The sequence below is a fragment of the Atractosteus spatula genome, chromosome 5 (assembly GCF_055471065.1).
Source record: "Atractosteus spatula isolate fAtrSpa1 chromosome 5, fAtrSpa1.hap1, whole genome shotgun sequence".
In the NCBI taxonomy this organism is placed as follows: domain Eukaryota; kingdom Metazoa; phylum Chordata; class Actinopteri; order Semionotiformes; family Lepisosteidae; genus Atractosteus; species Atractosteus spatula.
Window position 1 is genome coordinate 15,586,673 of NC_142710.1, and position 18,201 is coordinate 15,604,873.

Here is an 18,201-nt window from a genome sequence, read left to right on the forward strand (position 1 = left end):
AGTAGTTGGCTCGGATTAAACTTGTCAAAAAGCACAGAGAACTGCCGCTACCCGAGTGGTACCAGCTCGGACACGAATCCTTCACGCCGGTACAAGATTTCACTGCCATAAGGAACACCCCCCCAGGGCGGATCAGTACTGTTCCCACCAAGGCGACCCCTTTTCCTCAAACGGGACGTACGGGCCCTGCGTGCCTCCAGGAGAGTGACAGGAACAACGGAAAACAACAGATAAGACATCCGCACAGGAAAAGAGCGAGGGGGAAAAAAAAAGTTTAATTCTGAAAGGTGAGCTGACTCAAGCGTTTCTACCGTTGCGGCAATTAAGTGCCGTTTCCTCTGAGAGAAGTGACCTGTGTGAGTCAGCGGGTGACTGGAGCGCACGCTGGCGCTGGGCAGGACCGCGCTGCGCTCCACGGCTCCGGGAAGGGGCGGCGCTAAAACGGGCGAAGTTTTCTTGCGAAGCTAATTTCAGAGGTTTTTTCACATCTGGAAGCAAGAGAGCGGACCGGCGGGGACATGTGCGGGATTGTCCTGTCTTCATTCATCTGCATTTCCTCGTGGGGTAAGCTCGGTGCTCAGTGGGTTGACTGCATGAATTAAAAACGTCCAGGCGTTTGGATCTCAGTCGTGCCAGACACTCTAACCTCTGTTTTTATATTTAACAAGACGTGTAGCGGTACTTGCGGGATTGCGTGATGTGCCTTTACTACTTTGAATGGTATCGTTTTAATACTATATTGAGTTGTTAATTGTCTGACGCCTTGACAAAAGTCGACTCGAAAAGATGACATAAACCACAATACATTAAACATGTATTATGAATACAACTTGAACTTTAAAATTGATACCAATAAAATGGAATACCTTTATTCTCACATTTTTAACACCAACGTTTGCTTTAATTTTTGCGCAGACAATCTGCATGTTTGATCTTGAAAAAGATGCATAACTTTTTAAACCTTGCATTTTCACAAGAAGCACTGACCCAGTTCCCATTCTGATCATTCAGCAATTGTCTGTGAAATGATCCCGAAATCAGATTGTTACTTGTTTCTTTCTTTTTTTCTCTCTCTCAGCGGATACCTAAATTGTTGTATTTCACTTCACTTCACTTCCCCTTTCGGGGAAATTTCGTTTTACATCACAGTTTTTAACACTTAAGTTCCGTTATTGTAAAGTTAAATTAAGCAAAAAGTGTTGTTTTTTTTCCAATGACGGGAGCCTGTTGGTACTTTTAGCTCTCGTCTGTGCTTTGTTTTCGCTCTTCAGAATATACATTTGTATTTCCAGAAAACCGGAGCGCTGAGCAGCAGCACCCAAGTAAATACGAAACGTTAAAGAAAAAACATTGAACTGACCCAGTGAAACCAAAGGTTACTTGGTATTTTACTTCATGCATCCCAAAACATTATTCAGATGCATCTATATATATATTGTAACGCTTACGGCCGACAGGCACTGTGTAAGACGTTGCGTTACAATATATTCACTTCTTTATATGTCAAAAACATGTAAAATAAGCGGTGGTCTAAATACCAAGAAAATGAACCAAATGCAGCCGAAATAGTAGAATCGTTACTATTTAGTTTTGCGGTTTAGCTGCAGTACAAATCCGCCGAGCGCTCTGTGGTAAGACTGCGGCGAGTTGCGCTACACTACACCACATAAAGGATTGTGCATTCCAGGAAACGTAGTAGTCTACTGTTTTTATTTCAAAGACAGAAACATTTTTAATTTAGATAGATGCGAAAAGGAATTTTTAATTTGTTTTTTGGGGGGTTCTATTTTCAGCGTTGCTTGTCAATGCATTTTCCTCGCTTCCTGACGTGGAGAAGTACGAGGTTATATCGCCTCGCAGGCTGAATAATGCCCGAGAAAAAAGGAGTCTTTCTACAGACAAGGTGTGTATCCAAGAGGCAGGTTTTTTTTTCCCATACGAGTCTTTTCCCGCATAGAGGAGAAAGGGTATCGCTGTGTGACGCATGTTATCAAGGTCAAACGGCTGAAAACGCAAAGCCTCTGAAAATGAACGATTTGTCCTGAAAGTGTGTGCTGTCGTGCTGATCACAAGGTGTGCACACAAGGGGTGGCCTCTAGTTTCTCGGCCTTAGCATTTCGTCTACGATTCTGTCTTCCCAGGGTTTGCGTGAGTAATTAGGGTTTTGGGAGTAAGTGCTAGACCAGGGAGGCCTTGTGCCTCTGCCCGCTCTGTGATCATCCGTCTATCCATTTTCTAACCACTTTTTCCAGTACACGGAGTTGCAGGGCAGCCAGAGCCTACCCCAAAAAGCAACACACAGGATACACCCTGGATGGGACGCCAGTCCATCACAGGGCACACACAGACACACTCGCGCCAGGGCCAATTTTCCCAAAGTCTTTGGACTGTGGGAGGAAACCCACATGAACACGGGAGGGGCATACAAGCTCCATCCAGATACAGTTGCACCCCCGGAATCAAACCCCGGGCCCCAGCACTGTGAGGCAGCCATGCTAACCACTGCACCGCCATGCTGCCTGCTCTGTGATCAATGCTTCCTTTTTCCTGTTCTCCTCATGCATTGCATTACAGCAGGAGCCCCGAGGGACCACTAATGCCTCGTTATTTCAGGAGTCATTACTCCTCCCCCACGGCCCAGAGCCATGTGAATGTGGGCGACAGCTACGCGCCGCAGACTGCAGATCTTGCCCCGAAACTCCTCTGTACGAGTACAGTCCAAGCTGCCAGCAGCTGGGGGTCCCAGTATCATGACAGAATCAGAACTCCGGTCAGCAGCATTGCTCAGGGGCAGCGAGGGGAGGGGGAAATTAGTGTAATGGCTTCCTCTGGCATGGAGTGGTCTCAGCCTCGGAGCCGATGGGAGCCTTTGCTTCATTAACTGATTAACTGATAGATCTCGAATGCATTAGACAGAGAATGGTCTGTGCTTTCTCTGTAGAAGAGTTTCTTGACTTTGCATCCCCTTGTCCTTTTTCCCCCCCAAACACACGCAACATCGCAACCATCCAGTGACTGGACTGTCTTTCAAACAGTCCCGTATAACCTCCCCTAATCCATTTTTCTTAGTGGATGCTTTAGCTGTTTGCCAGTATACATCTAGTTCTTCACAAACGTGACCCTGCCTTGTCCAGATCGTCAGGATTGCGCTTGTAATTGCAGAAGCTGTATTCTGAAGAGCTGCGGTATGCTTTGACCATAGAAGGCAGGAACTACACTCTTCATCTTGAAAAAAACAGGCAAGATACATTTTTCCTAGAAACGTCGGCGAAATTGCATTCTGAGTAACGCTGGAGTTCCATCTGCATGAAACAGCTTATTATTTTCTTGTGACTGGGGGGCAATTTGCTTTGAGAATATAGTGTGGGAAAGTAATGGGCTAGAATTGCCCTTTTAAACTCTGCTGTTGTGCCTCAGAATCACATTATTTTCTAGAAATTTGGGGTACTCGGACGCAAGTCAGAAATGATTTATGTTGCTCCATTTAAATGTTATGTGTTTATTGTATTAACCAAAGTTTCTGCTCTCTCTTTACTTAGAAATCTATTGGGTAAAGACTATATGGAAACGCATTATTTAAAAAATGGTACAGAGGTGACTAACACACCAAACCTAAAGGTAAGAAAAGACATTACCTTAACAAGCATGTCCAACCATGCTTATGATGTCTGCAGTCCTAGAATTCGGATTACTCCAAATATTAATTGATGCATTTTATGACTTTTATGCAGGATCACTGCTATTATCAGGGACACATCCAGGGGATGAATGATTCGTCAGCCAGTGTTGAAGTGTGTTCTGGAATCAGGTACTTATAGGTTTGATTTGCCCACTTTTGTATCATGATGCTCTTATCCACACAAGCCACCTGTCTACTGTATATCTCTCTTTAGACCCTGAGCAGCATAAATGGGAATCTGAAACCTGCTCCTCAGATTGGAAGGAATGGTGGACAGATGAGACAATAACATTCTCTGTGTTATAAGATGTCATCAAATGTATAGCCTTTCCAAAAACTTAACCCATATTTGACTTAAACACAGTCAAACTATCTACTGTATCTACGGTATCGACAAGGGAAATCTGGCCAGAGCAAATGCTGTCTATTATATAGTGCTAGACAAGGAAGTATAGTCCAGTAATATTCTTTTGCAATGAAAGTAATTATTTTCTGTACAGACTTAATATTTTACCAGTCCAGGGGGACAGGTAGTTTCTGATCATATAGAAGAACATCAAAAGAATTTTAAATAAGAGAACGGCCTAATTTTGAGTTCATTGATTTGAGTGTCTCCTCCAGTTGTTGCTTGAAAGAGGCCAGGGTGTTCTCTTCTCCTACAACTCTTTGGGTAAAGAAGTGCCTCCAGTTCTTAATTTTAAATGCGCTTTCTCCTTAGTTTGTCCCCTTGTGTCCCCTGGTTTGCAGCCCTAAAAACCCAGTGTGCTTTTCCGCTTCCTCTTCTCAGTTCAGAGAACTAAGAAAATTTGTCATATCCTGTTTACCACTCGGGGGGTGGTGTCTCTCCCCATTTAGCAATATTTATTACTCAAAGCCTTCATGAAGTCATTTCTGTCATCACTTTAACAGTAGAAAGAGCAGAACTATTATTAATCTTCTTAATCATTATTAATTGTAAATAAGCAAGACTGTATGTAGCTTCCACTCGTATGCCTGTTAAATAGCTGATATTGGGTGGTTTCCAGGGCTGATGAATATTTCCTCTCTTAGTTATGTAGTGGAGGGTGCATGTCAGAATTCTCCTGCAGCTGGCTCCCTAATTAGTTAATTGGTAATTACTAGGATTAATATACCATTAAAGGGCATGGTGCACTCATTCTGCCTGTACTACACAAACCAGTACAGCACTATGTCACAGGGGGTACTTTGTTTCTACCATATTTAATAATGACCTGTGTAATATTCCAGGATGAGTCACCTAAAACCTTTATTACTGGACATGTATTTGCAGAACTTTCCCATCAGGAGTAAACAACTCCACAGGTCTCCCAGAAAGCGAGAATCTCATCGCTGAGAAAAGCCTAACAAGAGTGCTTCTCTGAAAGGCCCTCATCTGACTCCTACCCTGCTAGCTGTAGTAATTACCGGCAGGAGACAGTTTAAAGGAGAGACAGAAAGCACAGTGATGATAAATAAACATGTTGTGGGGTAGTTTGAACAAGGAAGAATCAAAGAGGTTTTGAAAGTGAAGAACTGATAAACGCTCTGGCCCCCAGAGGGGATGTTTCTCCAGCTCTGCGTAAGGGGGGGGGGGGGGGGGGAGAGTTTCATCTCACGAGCGGCACAGAGCTCCTCTGAGGACACAGCATCATGTTGTTTAACTAAAAGCAGTTGCTCCAAAAGTCAGAGTTCTGACCTCCTGCAGATGATGTTGAAGGATGTGGTTTGATTCAACTTTCAGACCCCAGTTCTGTGAACAGGACAGCTGCGAATCTAACTTTTCTGGCTTGCTTGCTCTCCACGGGAAACAGCTGGCTTGCAGTGAGGGTGACTCCCCTGCCTGTGGTTAGACCGTCGTTTCTGTGGCTATGCCATGTTTCTGTAGGCCATGTCATGCCAGGAGGATCTATTTCCTTAAAACGTTCCGTTATCATTTTTATGTATTTGATGGAACTGTGTTGATTATTACGGAGTTATTGATTTTTGGGGAAATACTGTTGCGCGAAGGTCTTTCCCACTCGCAGTGACTGGTGCTCTGTCTTCCCGTGCGGCAGGGGGCTGGTGAGGGCCGGCCAGAAGCTCTTCCTGATCGAGCCCCTGGGTGCCTCTGCGGACGGAGAGCACGCCCTCTACAGGCAGGAGCACCTGCGCAGGAAGAGATCCGCCTGCCGAGAGGCCAATAGAACCGTCTTTGACCACGACCCCAAGCCCGCGGGTTACATCAGGATTCAGAGCTGGGTAAGGGGAGTTTTCCATCCTCGGGTCCTGGGCGCAGTGTCAGACTCATCCTGGATTTTTTGTTATCTGCCACCTTGATTTTCTTGCTGTGTCGGAGTTTCAGGCTGTAGTGTGACAGGCGTAGGTTGATAGGGTTTGTGCCTTTGTGGTAAGTACTGTGTTGTGTAAGACAACAGGTGCGTAAACGCAGCCGCCTGTCAGTCAGTCAGTCAGACCTGTGCTGTGCTCCTGGGCGGAGGCACAGCTCCTAGTTTTCGGGGAGGATGTAGGACCCAAAGCCACAGAAGCCCAGTGCCTCATGAAGATGACACCGATGGCATTAAGACATTTCTCAAGGGGTGAAAGTGAGATGCTGCCTGTCCCCAGACTAAGGTTATTCAAGATTGCAGTGTAAGTCATTTTCTTCAGGGACTTTTGTTTTTAAATTAAAAGTTCGAGGAGCAGAAAGGTCTCAGTCTCTGGGCTGAGTGTTCTTCCTCTCTTTCCCTGGTCAGAAAATATATGAGCCCGTTTCTCCTTTCTTTCCAGAGAAGTGCCCCAGTTGTAAAAGGCCCAAAATATGTGGAGTTGTTCTTGGTTGTGGATAACACAGAGGTAACCATTCAAATCAAATTATTATTATTATTATTATTATTATTATTATTATTATATCCATTACAGAAATGAAGATGCATATAGTAACAGAATGGACTCTGCAGTCCTGATGATCATGTTAATTTCTTAATATTGCAGTACAAACGACATAATGAAGATATGAGTCAGATTCGTCGTCGAATGATGGATGTCACTAATCATATAGATAAGGTAATTTACTCACCATTTTCTTCCAGTTAATGCAGTGGAGAGCTCAGCCTTTGAATTCCATATGCATTTAGTCTTAACATAATCTGATGGTCTCAAGTGGAAACCTAACTGTTGTTAGACCAGAGTGGGAGGAGAGCTCTGTGCTTTTAGCATCAATGAACTCATTAAACATACGGCCTCTTTTGTCCTGAGGGAAGAATCTGATTTTGTTCTCTTTCCAGCTGTATCGCACCGTTAACATCCGTGTCATGCTGGTGGGGCTGGAGGTCTGGACTGACTGGGACAAGATCGAAGTCAGTACCGATCCAGATAAAACCCTGACCAGGTTCCTTGAATGGCGCAAGGACGTGCTGCTGAAGAAGAAGAGGCACGACAATGCCCACTTTGTCACGTAAGTGCTGGACTTCTTGTCCTTTGCGTGTTCGCAAGTTCATATTTTCACATTGTGAACTCTATGTGCATTGAGGCTGTGAATGCACAGAGTACGGACTAGTGGCAATGTCAGGGAAATAAAACTGTACAACTGTAGGACACGTGAATTACGAAACTGCAGCTACAGTAATAATAATTCATACACTTCTGTAGTGCTTTTCTGGACACTCCTCTCAAAGCGCTTTACAGGTAATGGGAACTCCCCTCCACCACCATCAATACGTAGCACCTCCTGCATGATGCGTACAGAACAGCAAAAAAAAAATCTTTGAGCTGGTCACCCCAGTGCTGTGCCTGTTCTCTGGGTGTCCTGCGAGGATGGTGCAAGTCCATGAAGACAGGCCGTAGAGGAGATGTACCCCAGCCTTCTGCACTGTGACCTAGCCAGGTTTCTGTCGGCAGTGCTGTCCCACTGAGTCAAATCAGGCAGACTAGGCTTCAGAGAGGACGCACACAGTGCACAGACACTACATTACAGGCTGTCGGCGTAGATCATTTCTGAATAATTTCACTTTCGTTTCTCTGCAACCCTGGTTTTTAATTTCAGGCTCATCTCTTCTTTCCAGGGGTATCAGCTTTGTTGGCTCCACAGTCGGCCTAGCAAATAAGTTTGCGATGTGCACCATCAATTCTGCCGGTGTTAACGAGGTAGGTCACTCGTAATGGTGGTAATCACGCGGTTATCGTCAGCGGTCAATGTGTCCAGCAACAAGGAAGGTGTAACACGAACCGCAAGTGGCTGTCGCAAGGCCCCGTGAATATATATCTAAAAACCTGTTGGTGGTGAAGACTAACCAAGAAGTAGTGGTGAACCGATCGAACCCGAGCTCACAGGTTTCCCTTTGTCCGCAGGACCACAATCGCAATTCCATAGGCCTGGCGTCAACCATTGCTCACGAGATGGGGCACAACCTGGGCATGTCACACGACACAGAGAGCTGCTTCTGTGAGAAGTCTCTGTCCCCCAAAGGATGCGTTATGGCGCCAAGCGTGGGGTAAGGCCATGCCCTCTTCCCAGGAAAAGGCAACAAGGCTGGAGACGGGGACCAGTCTCAGCAAGTGGGGAAGAAGTGGGTGTGTTTCGATTGCAATTTTAATGGGGGGGGGGGGCTGCCACGATTTGTGTTTCTTTGTGAAACAAAATAATCGGAAGCATTGTTTACTGCAGCAGTGAGGAGGAAGAAAAGCAGGGATAAATTCATAAAGGTGAATTTACTATGTGAGATGTGTGAGACCTGGAGAGAAGCGTCGTCAGGGGACGCACGTGTGGGGGCCCTGGTCTCCGGACAGGGGTGACCGTGTGCTCTCTTTTCCTCCTTGCTCAGGGACGTCTTCCCCCAGAGCTTCAGCAGCTGCAGCCAGCAGGAGCTGGAGTCGTTCCTGAACCAGATCAGCTCCGCCTGTCTGAACAACGTCCCCAGTGCGGGTGACCTGTTTGGGGGCCCTGAGTGTGGAAACATGTTTTTGGAGCCAGGGGAAGAGTGTGACTGCGGGACGGTTGAAGTAAGAAACCCTGGAGCGTGGCCTGTCTTTGGCTCTGTATTGCACAAAACCTACATGTCTAAGCGAATGCAGTCAATAACATTGAATTGTACAATCCACTTCATTTCAATCCAGTTTTCATTTCAATTGGGATAGTGATATGATTTTCCGCTTTGGTCATCATAACTTTGTAAGTGAATTCCTATTATTATTCTGAGTTTTTTAAAATTTTATTCAGAACACCATTACAAGACCGTAGGTTATTATCAACTATTGAAGAGACCTTAAGGTTTTATCTAAATATCTTATTTAGACTTAGATGTGCATGCTTTTGTGCAACACAGCACTCTATTGAAACAATGTGACACAACACTCAAGGCTACAACAGCAGGTGCCCAACTGGGATTTGAACCCGCAACCTTCCGGTGCCTTCACCACTGTGCCACCGCCGCCACCGCCAACCCCGTGTGCCGCCAGTCATTCTGAGTGAGTTCCCTGAAGGCAGTGTGTCTTGTTGCAGGAGTGCAGGAACCCGTGCTGCAATGCCACCACGTGCCGCCTGACAGAAGGAGCGCAGTGTGCCCACGGGGAGTGCTGCCAGGCCTGCAAGGTACCAGCGTCCCCTCCCTCCATCACGTTCAGCCAAGACTGAGCTAATCGCCCTGGGAAGAAACGTCATCCTTCCATAGCCTTCTCAAAGCACTAGAGCAGTTTCATCTCCTGAAACCAATAGCCTGTAACCACTAATGTCTACTTCTTCTTTCAGGGCTGAAGTTTTATTATTGCATCCTTAACCTTTCAGAGAGTTTCTGGCCAGGACTCATCATCCTCAGTTCTCTACCCCTTGACTGTTTTCAGTGCCGGCTGTGTGCCTCATTCAGAATCAACCCATCTAGTTCCTTTTTTTCGTATTACTAAAAAGAATGCTCCCCTTAACTTTAAAAAAGTTCCCTTTCACAGCTTTGAAAATTTGCTGTAGCTTTCAGGACAATGTTTGTACCGAGCCTTCAGAGTCTTTGCGTTAGGGGCAAGGGAGCCCGGACGTGGGCACCAGGCTGCCAGTCTGCGTCTGGTCTCCCAGCCGGGGACGAGCTGTACAGAGGAGATAGGGCCTCTGGAAACCACAGGATACACACTGCAGCACTTCCTTTAAGATAGTGAACGGCAGGCAGGAAGACATGAACTCCCACCAGATATCTGCTCATATATAGTGTAGTACAGAGGTAGGCGTTGAGCACAAATGTAGATTCATATTTTGCGTAAACTAAATGGAGCTCCTTTACTGGCGTTCGGTAGGGTAATGTCAAACAAAGCCAATTTCACCCAGCAGTTTTAAATCACAATTATTGCTGATTTTTCGCTTTAGATATCTCACACAAAAAAACTACTTTTGCATCTTTGACTCATGCATTCCTTCTCCACCCCATCTCCTCCGGTACAGCTGCCCCTTGTTAACACCCCTCTCTCTGAGCCTGCTCGTCCTCTGACCAGGAGGCTGCCCCCTTCACCAGGCCAGTCAGGACAAAACCTGTTGTACTTCAAATAGTCAGGAAACATTCACAACGTGACTTCTTGGATTCACAATCTGGTACTTGGAAGTGGTTATTCCTTGACTCCTGTTTTTTTTTTTCCCGTCTGCGCTAGCTGAAACCAGCGGGAGTTGTGTGCAGGAAGAGCGTGGGGGACTGTGACCTGGACGACTTCTGCAGCGGTCTCTCTGCGGAGTGTCCCAAGGACGACTTCAAGATGAATGGGCTCCCCTGCAAAAATAACCAGGGCTACTGCTTCAATGGACAGTGCCCCACCCACCTGCAGCACTGCCAGATTCTCTGGGGGCCAGGTACTTCTGGAGCACACTGGAGCCTTTCTTTTAACTACCCGATTATTAGCATCTAGCCATCTAGCCTTTAGAAGAGATAAGATAAGAACACTTTATTGGCCATATACAATTTCTTCTATTAGGACCTTGTCTTTTCGCACACCCCCACTTCCTCTCCATGAGACACACAGACAGGGAGAGAAGCTTGGGGTCAGAGCGCAGGGTCAGCCATTTATACGGCACTCCTGGAGCAGTTGGGGGTTAAGGGCCTTGGTCAGGGGCCCAACAGAGTAGGATTCCTCTGCCGGCCACAGGATACAAATCAGCAACCTTCCAGCTATAGGTGCAGATCCTTAGCCACAGAGCCACTGCACCGTCCCTTAAAAGCAGTATTTTGTCACACTCCTCAATATACTGATTAAGCTCAGCCAGTGTATATACTGAAACATCGAAAGTGGTATAAACTTGAAGACATCAATAGAAATCGTGATTTATAAAACACTGCTGAGTTATCAAGTACAGCAAACGTGAGCAGCCTGTACGCAGCAGAAAACGTGCGTAAGATTAAATCTTCCAGAAATTCTGAATTTCTTATGCCGGCCTACTTTGCCTATTCAGGGAAACATTACACTTTCTAATGTGATTGTCATGTACAGCAAAGGAAATGTGTAGACTTAACAATGCAATGCCAAAGCAAATCAGACATTTTTACCTTATAGTTTACTGTATGTTTCTGTGCTTTACAGCTTCTGTGCCTGCACATTTTTTAGCCGTGATCTGTTTTTTATGTCTTTAAGGTGCCCAAGTTGCTCCAGATCTTTGCTTTAAGAATAACCAACAGGGAAATCTACATTTGTTCTGCAAAAAGACCAGATATGGTCCTCAGCCCTGTGCACAGGAGTAAGTGTTCATCGATATGGCTGCTATTATTACTAACACTGCAATGCTGCTATATCGTTCAAGTAGGTAGCTGTGTCAGCATGCGTAGGCTGCAAAGGCATGTGTAAAGGTTTATTCCGTGCTGAAAAGAGAAGAAAGGAAACACAACGTTTCGGCTGTGGAGTCTTCTTCGGGTGGCTTCCTCACACCCTTCCTCACACCCGAAGAAGGCTCCACAGCCGAAACGTTGTGTTTCCTTTCTTCTCTTTTCAGCATGGAATAAACCTATTACTTGTTCCAATACTGCTATATTACTTCTATTTTGCGAGGCTGCGTGAAAGAAAAGGTGATTACAAAACAAAATCGTCCAGATGACATCTCCTGCCTGCCTCAGATTGTCTGACCTGCCTCTATCACCCGACTCTATTGGGGACTAGGGCATAGAGCCTGGGGCTTCTATTATAAAGTGCAAGTTTTGAAGAGACAGAATGTGCAAATTACAGAACTGCCATAGCTTACTGATGAAAACTGACAGAGAACGAGCAGCTCAGCTGCTGTACCTGGAAACCTTGTGCTGCTATAATACAATTGAGGCCAATTTCTTTTTCAGGGATGTTAAGTGCGGAAAGATCCATTGCACTGGGGGCAGTGAACTCCCTGTCACACAAAGTAAATACGTCCTCACCATGTCCTGGCCCCACCTGCTGAAGTGCAATGTCGCTGAGGTAACCGACACAGAAGCGGAGGATATTGGTCTTGTTCCAACTGGAACTAAGTGCGGCGACAACAAGGTGAGAGCGTAAATCCCCATCCTTTTTATTCACTTAAATGAGCTTCATCCATCTTCCTCTAATTTCCTTAGAAGCGTTTTAGGTCTGGACTTTTTCAGTAGTGTGTGTTAGGTGGGATTAGAAAGCTAAGTGGCTTCCGCCTGCCTAAGGGGTGATGTGCGCGCCCCAGAATGGTCACCCCGGGTGGTGGAATGGAGGGGGTTTGGTGAGGGGGCACTGCTGAGTGTTGGCGAAATTTTTCTCCCTCTTCCCCTTAAAAGACAGTCAGGAGGCCGTCTCAGAAGTTAAAAGAAGTTTTTATGTCATGCGCATGGGAGCGAAACACACAGAGATGCTCGGTGTATTTTTCTCAAAGTAATTCAACTAGGACAGTCCTTAAATATGTTTCCATTATCCATCACACTTCCCTGTGCTGACAAGATTGGCAGTGTCCCAAAAACACGCACATCTTCCTACCTCCCTATTCACTAAAGATAACTTCTTTTAATACAATTGGTTACTTAGTTGTGTAGCACGCATTCCTATGTAACACAGTATAGAATTACATAGCAGCCCTTGTGTCCAGCATTCTTCCATTCCAGTTCAAACCAGTTCTATATGTCCATCTTATAAAATATTGCATCCTCTGCATGAAAAGTGTATACAGAGTTCACAGAGACCCTCTCAACATGAGCCACGACCCCAGTAGAGGAAGATTACTCTCGGTGGAGATACTGTAGGAGGTGATGTTTCATGGACTTCATTTGTTTCCACCCTGTTTACACTTCTCCTGTCCTCCACATCCTCGTCCTAGGTTTGCTATGGTAACGCCTGTAAGGACATTGCAGTTTACGGCACGAAGGGCTGTTCGGAGAAGTGCAATAACCATGGGGTGAGTAGCGCGGCGTTAGTCAGCGCTTCCTTCCCTTCCCAGACCATGTGTGCCCGCAGTCAGACCCTGAGCCCCTGTCTGTGTTCTGGTTCACCTGTCCAGGTGTGCAACCATGAGAGGAAATGCCACTGCGACCCCGGCTGGGCACCGCCCTACTGCGACGTGAAGCTGTCTGAACTCCCCCAAGGCAGGTCTTTGTGCTCTTGTTGCTGTGCGCTGATCACTTGTCCACGTGCAAACGCCCCATCTGACGCTTTCCAGCCTCTTGGGTTGCAAAACCCAGGAGCATGATTTATTATTTATAAGTGCCAGTCTATAATAAAAATACATTTTCTTCGTTCATCATTTCAATTTTCTGTTTGTGTGGTAACACAAGCAGAGTGTAGTGGCCGTGTGTGTGTTTGGTTTTTCTGTGAAGGCGTGTGAGCACCTTCATTTCCATTTTTATGAAAGTTTGAAAATAATGTTTCATAAAAATGCGATTTGTTCATGACCTGCAGATTGCGGCATCGGAAAGGGTTTTATACTAACCCTTCCTGTTGCGACAGGGTCATTAATACTGGAAATCCCCGAGAGTGTGGTGTTGCAGTAAGCCGTTCAGAGGAGTCACCAGGTCACTGATAGTTAATTGTGCGCTCTGTGGTGTGAAAGAGCGACAGAGGTGTATTCTGGGTAGGGAGCTGAGAGGTAAACGTGTTCTCTCCTCAGGTGGCAGTGCGGTGGTGATAGCAGTCTCTGTGGTGGCCACCATCCTGGTGCTGCTGCCCCTCCTCATTGGAGGCCTGATGTGCTGCAGACGGGGCAGGAAGGAAGTCTACTCCAGTAAAAAGTTAGTTTCAATCTGTTTTTTTGGGGGGGAGGGTGGGGGAATCAGATCAGATGCATCAAAAGACAAGATGCTCGTCTGTAAATTTAAAGCAGTATGTTCATAGGAAAGCTGACAGAAATGTGACTGTCGGCATTGTTCAGATGCTGTATTCTCTCCAACCCCTGCAGGAGGGCCCACAGTGCCTCCGGCCTGTCGAACCCCCTGTTCCAAGGGGTCAGCACCAAGAGCAGCCCTCGGTGCGCCCCCCCCAGGATCAGCACCCCCACCTTCCTGGAGTCATCGGCCTCTCCCGTGCCCTGCGCCCCGCTGCGTTCCACAGTCACCCCCAGCCGCGCGCCACCTCAGGTGAGCCCCGCCACTCCCCTCATCTGCCTGCTGGGAAGCGTGAAGCCAGGCCGTCCGCGCCCCGCAGCGGCCCGATGGCGTTGTGCAGTGGGTGCTCCGAAAGTGCTGTGTGGTTCTGCCCGCTTCCGTGCTGCTGCAAGGACAGGAGTTCAGTTCCAATGGGGTTTTTGTGCATTGATGGTGTATTTCTATTTCCTGTATTTTAACAGCCTCCCCCAAAAATAGCAGCGACTCAGTCTGCGGCAAAATCATCCCCAGTAAGTACTATCCACTATCCCTTATTCACGATTAGATAATATAAATATTTATTTAATTTGTAGCTGTAGCAGTAATGGTAGAATCAACCGGCTTTGTAATCGCTGTCTTTCTTAATTACTTCTTTTTGTCACATGTAAAATCTGAAAAGTTTTATCTGTTGTAAATATTTCCTGTTTCCTTCTTTCAGATCGTAAAACCCAGCCAGCCACCTCCTCTTCCACCTCCTGAAACAGTGTGTTTTCAGGTAAAGAGAAATTATTTTATCTATCCAAATGTTTAGGGTGTTTCCTTTTTGTGCAGTTTTTTTTTTAAAAAAAGCAAAAACGGCGCATAAAAAATACAGCTTTGTGCCTTTCAGATCAGAACCTTTCAAGATCGCTTTGCTAGTGTTCTTGGTGTTTTCCACTTGAAATACAAGAGCGTGCTCTGGAACACACAAATACCTAATGATCAAAGAGACTGGAGTTCTAAAAATATATGTTCTGTATTTGTTTCAGGCCAAACCTCCTGCACCCAAGAAGCCTTTGCCTGATCTAAGTGTCAAACAGGTGAGTCATTTTTCACCATGAGGACTGAGCGAGACATGCAGATCCACCACGCTTTTCAACAGGGTATTGGAGTTAAACATGATTTATGCAGTATAATTTTTTTCAGCTGCCCGTTTCCAATGGCATTTCCAATGCGGTGCTGTCTTGGGTTTTTGCTGGGTGCTCTGGTTTCCTCCCACAGTCCAAAGGCATACTGGAAAATTGGCCCCGGTGTGAGTGTGTGTACGTCTGCGTTTGTGTCTGTGTGTGCCCTGCGTCCCATCCAGGGTGTACCCTGCCTTGTGCTCGTTGCTTGCTGGGATAGGCTCCGGCTCCCCAGACCCTGAACTGGATGAAGTGGTGAAGAAATGGACAAGCAAAATGATGTGAATTCAGAATAGCTTTTTTTAAAAAAAAACGCTCAAAGTCCATGTCTGGCTTGGAGTGTTTTAAAACTGACAATGCCGCTAAAATCGTGTTCTTCCGTTTGCAGGTGGCGAAGCCAAACTCGGCTCCACCAGTGCCTCCTGTGAAACCTCCTGGCTCTGCCCCTCACCGGAAACAGCCTCAGGTGGGGTCTTCTTGCATATATATATATATTCCTGTAATCACTGAAACATGACAGAGGGGTCAGAGCTGCTGAGGTTGTGACTCCCAGTTTCACACACCTCACTGCTTAAGGGCAGGTATCAGTCTGTACTGTCACACCCAGGATTGACCAACAGCATGAGACTCATTTTAGATCAAAACAAGGATGGAGCCCTAATTTACTAAATAAATGCCTCCTGTGGCACAGGACTCTGATTTCCCCAGACAGACCCAGGGGCATAACATCACCACAACAGGCTTGTGTTAACCAAGGCCATCTTCCTGACACTGATCGCTCCCTCCCCCACCAAAAAGGCACTCGCACTCGTTTTGAAGGGTGTAGCCTCGTCTTCGGCCTGCTTGTTATCTGTAGACAAGTAAGCACAGCTCTGAGAGGTCAAGCTGTAGACGACCGCTGCCTGATTGAATCATGACCTGCTGCTTTACAGGTGGCAGGGAAACCAAAGACTGCACTGATGCCCCCCGTCAAGCCGAGATGATGAGCAAACAGAAGACCAACGGGGACCTGCATCTGAACCTGCGCTGCTGGGAAGGGGAGCTTGGCGCTACTGTAACTGGAGACAGTGATTTTGAAGAAGACGGCGATGCTTTTTTGTGTTTGTACGTGCTCTGGGGAAAAAAATGACAGGATATCTTGGAAAGACTATGAATATATACGTGTGCTAGTTTGTGCACAGCATGAAGGGAATTTTCCCAGATTATTTGGTTTTTCTAGCGGGTAAAATTGGAAGTTACTCCTGCCTCTCGTTTCAGTTATGTGACTGGCATGAGGTCACAGTCCTTCCTTTTGTACAAGAGTCTTGCTTTGCTTGGCAGTTCCTTCTGAGTGCTTCAGATTAAAACCCATTGTTGACTCAGCCTGCAGCTGCAAGCCATGTGAATCGAAGGGACATAAGCGAACTTGTGAGTTTAAATAACTATGTTTATTTTGCATTTGAATGTGGTCTACCTTACGTTAGCATAGCTTGAAGACAAGTAGCCCAAATGGAGTACAGATTCCGAGGAACCCATGACACAGCAGCACCATCTCTCACACAGGGGAACTTTGGCGCGAGATCAGATTCACTCTGGGTCGTGAGCAAAACAGAAATGTTAGCTTTCTAAATTTTTTTTATTTCCCGTGTCTGGATGTCAAGAAAATTGAAAACCTTGTATTCAGCTGGACTGAATCGATGTCTTTATTCAGACTAGAAAGTTGAACATTGCCTTGTTAAATTATTTTTTATTCTGATTTTATGAGTATTTCACACGGTGCCTTACAAGTAACTCAATGTGATGGAAATGAACTTGACGAACAGTTTGCTGTGACCCTTGTATTTATTGTTATTTATGTGCTACAAGTAATAAACGGTTAAAAACAAATATCTTAAGTGTTCTTTTTCCCCGACCTGCACACAAGTCTGGATTTGTCAATGCTCAACTGGTGAACGTGATGGAGAATGTTTTGTGTCTACCCATCCCTCCCTCTAGTAACCTGACTGAAACATTAAAGGGAATTTACACAAGTAAGGTAAAGCAGAAACACAGATTCTATTTTATTCTATTTGATGTAATGCATGAAAGCACTCTGTTGAATATAGCACAAGGCATTTACACAGTGAAAGAGACAGTTATGAATACAACACTGCACGCTCAAGTGAAAACAAGACCGACGTCTGCTTTAATATTGACAGTCAAGTCAGGAGCAGATCTACAGTTGTAGCCTGAACAGGTGAGTTTTGGGTGGGGGGAGCATTCTAGGGGGTAAAAATATAGTATATGGAAGTTATTGACTGAAGTTCAGAAGAGATAACAATGAGAAGTCAAATTCACACACCTGCATCTAGTCACCAACATCACCAAACTAGGTACATATCCTAAACGCAAACCCCTCCCTTCGCATTGGTGTGAAGCATCCCTTCTCCACCCCATCTCTTCCTTGCAGCTCCGACTTTGTTTATTCACTCTGAATGGGGTTGGAGTCTCCTCGCCTTATAACTGGGAGGCTACCCATTAACCATTTGGGTTAAGTCAACCTTTTCTCACTATGTATTCCAAGCCTTCACAAGCACTCAATTATTGGATGTTGTAATGAAATACCAATAGGTGGACTCGTGGAATATTAAGATTTTTTTAGCGAAAATGCCTTAACCCCTAACTTCGGGATGTAGGAAGTTTCTTCCGCAGAAATCACTCTGCTGGCCTTGATCACAACAGTACCTCCAGTTTTTAATTTGGCGAGGTGACGGATTTAACAGTAGAAGAGAAGCAAAACGGGGTTAAAAATTCAACTACCGGACTCTGTTGCTGACTTATATATACTTATGATATACTATCATGAGCTAGCAGGGAAAAGCTATACAAGAGAATTGCCGAGACTAAAAAGAATAGACGAAGAGGTTCGGTGCGTTCGGTTCAACTGCTTGTAACACCAAAACTCAGTTTTTTCGCTATTTCGTTTTAGAATACAGAACACAAAAAAGCACAACACATTAGAAAACAATTTTTTAATCTATGTATTGTGCCCTTCAATCCCCTACCCTTCCCCCCACAAAAAAATCAAACGCACTATACTAAACTGAAACTTTGACGTGCCGCCAATCCACTACAATATTTGTAACCTTTTAAGAGATGCAGTTTGTCCCTTCCCAGCCACCGT

General features: G+C 45.7%; 1 protein-coding gene across 1 annotated transcript; it reads left to right on the forward strand.

The window, feature by feature from the left end:
- Positions 1–479: 479 nt before the first annotated feature.
- On the forward strand, positions 480–16,925 carry adam8a (ADAM metallopeptidase domain 8a). Its single transcript, XM_088917491.1, has 25 exons — positions 480–564; positions 1,794–1,903; positions 3,163–3,239; positions 3,540–3,618; positions 3,732–3,808; positions 5,734–5,917; positions 6,446–6,511; positions 6,650–6,721; positions 6,943–7,112; positions 7,720–7,801; positions 8,006–8,148; positions 8,479–8,656; positions 9,156–9,245; positions 10,280–10,475; positions 11,252–11,354; positions 11,944–12,124; positions 12,918–12,995; positions 13,098–13,182; positions 13,704–13,824; positions 13,992–14,169; positions 14,379–14,426; positions 14,615–14,671; positions 14,925–14,975; positions 15,448–15,525; positions 15,992–16,925. The coding sequence occupies exons 1-25, from the start codon at positions 519–521 to the stop codon at positions 16,040–16,042; spliced, it is 2,601 nt and encodes an 866-aa protein (XP_088773617.1). The 5' UTR covers positions 480–518; the 3' UTR covers positions 16,043–16,925.
- The last annotated feature ends 1,276 nt before the right edge of the window (positions 16,926–18,201 follow it).

What these genes read in the sequence shown, in the direction of transcription:
- adam8a (XM_088917491.1), top strand. Translation starts at nt 519, where the DNA reads ATGTGCGGGATTGTCCTGTCTTCATTCATCTGCATTTCCTCGTGGG. An exon ending in TGGTTGTGGATAACACAGAG is followed by an intron (nt 6,512 to 6,649) that starts GTAACCATTCAA and finishes TTAATATTGCAG; the next exon opens with TACAAACGACATAATGAAGA. An exon ending in TCACTAATCATATAGATAAG is followed by an intron (nt 6,722 to 6,942) that starts GTAATTTACTCA and finishes TTCTCTTTCCAG; the next exon opens with CTGTATCGCACCGTTAACAT.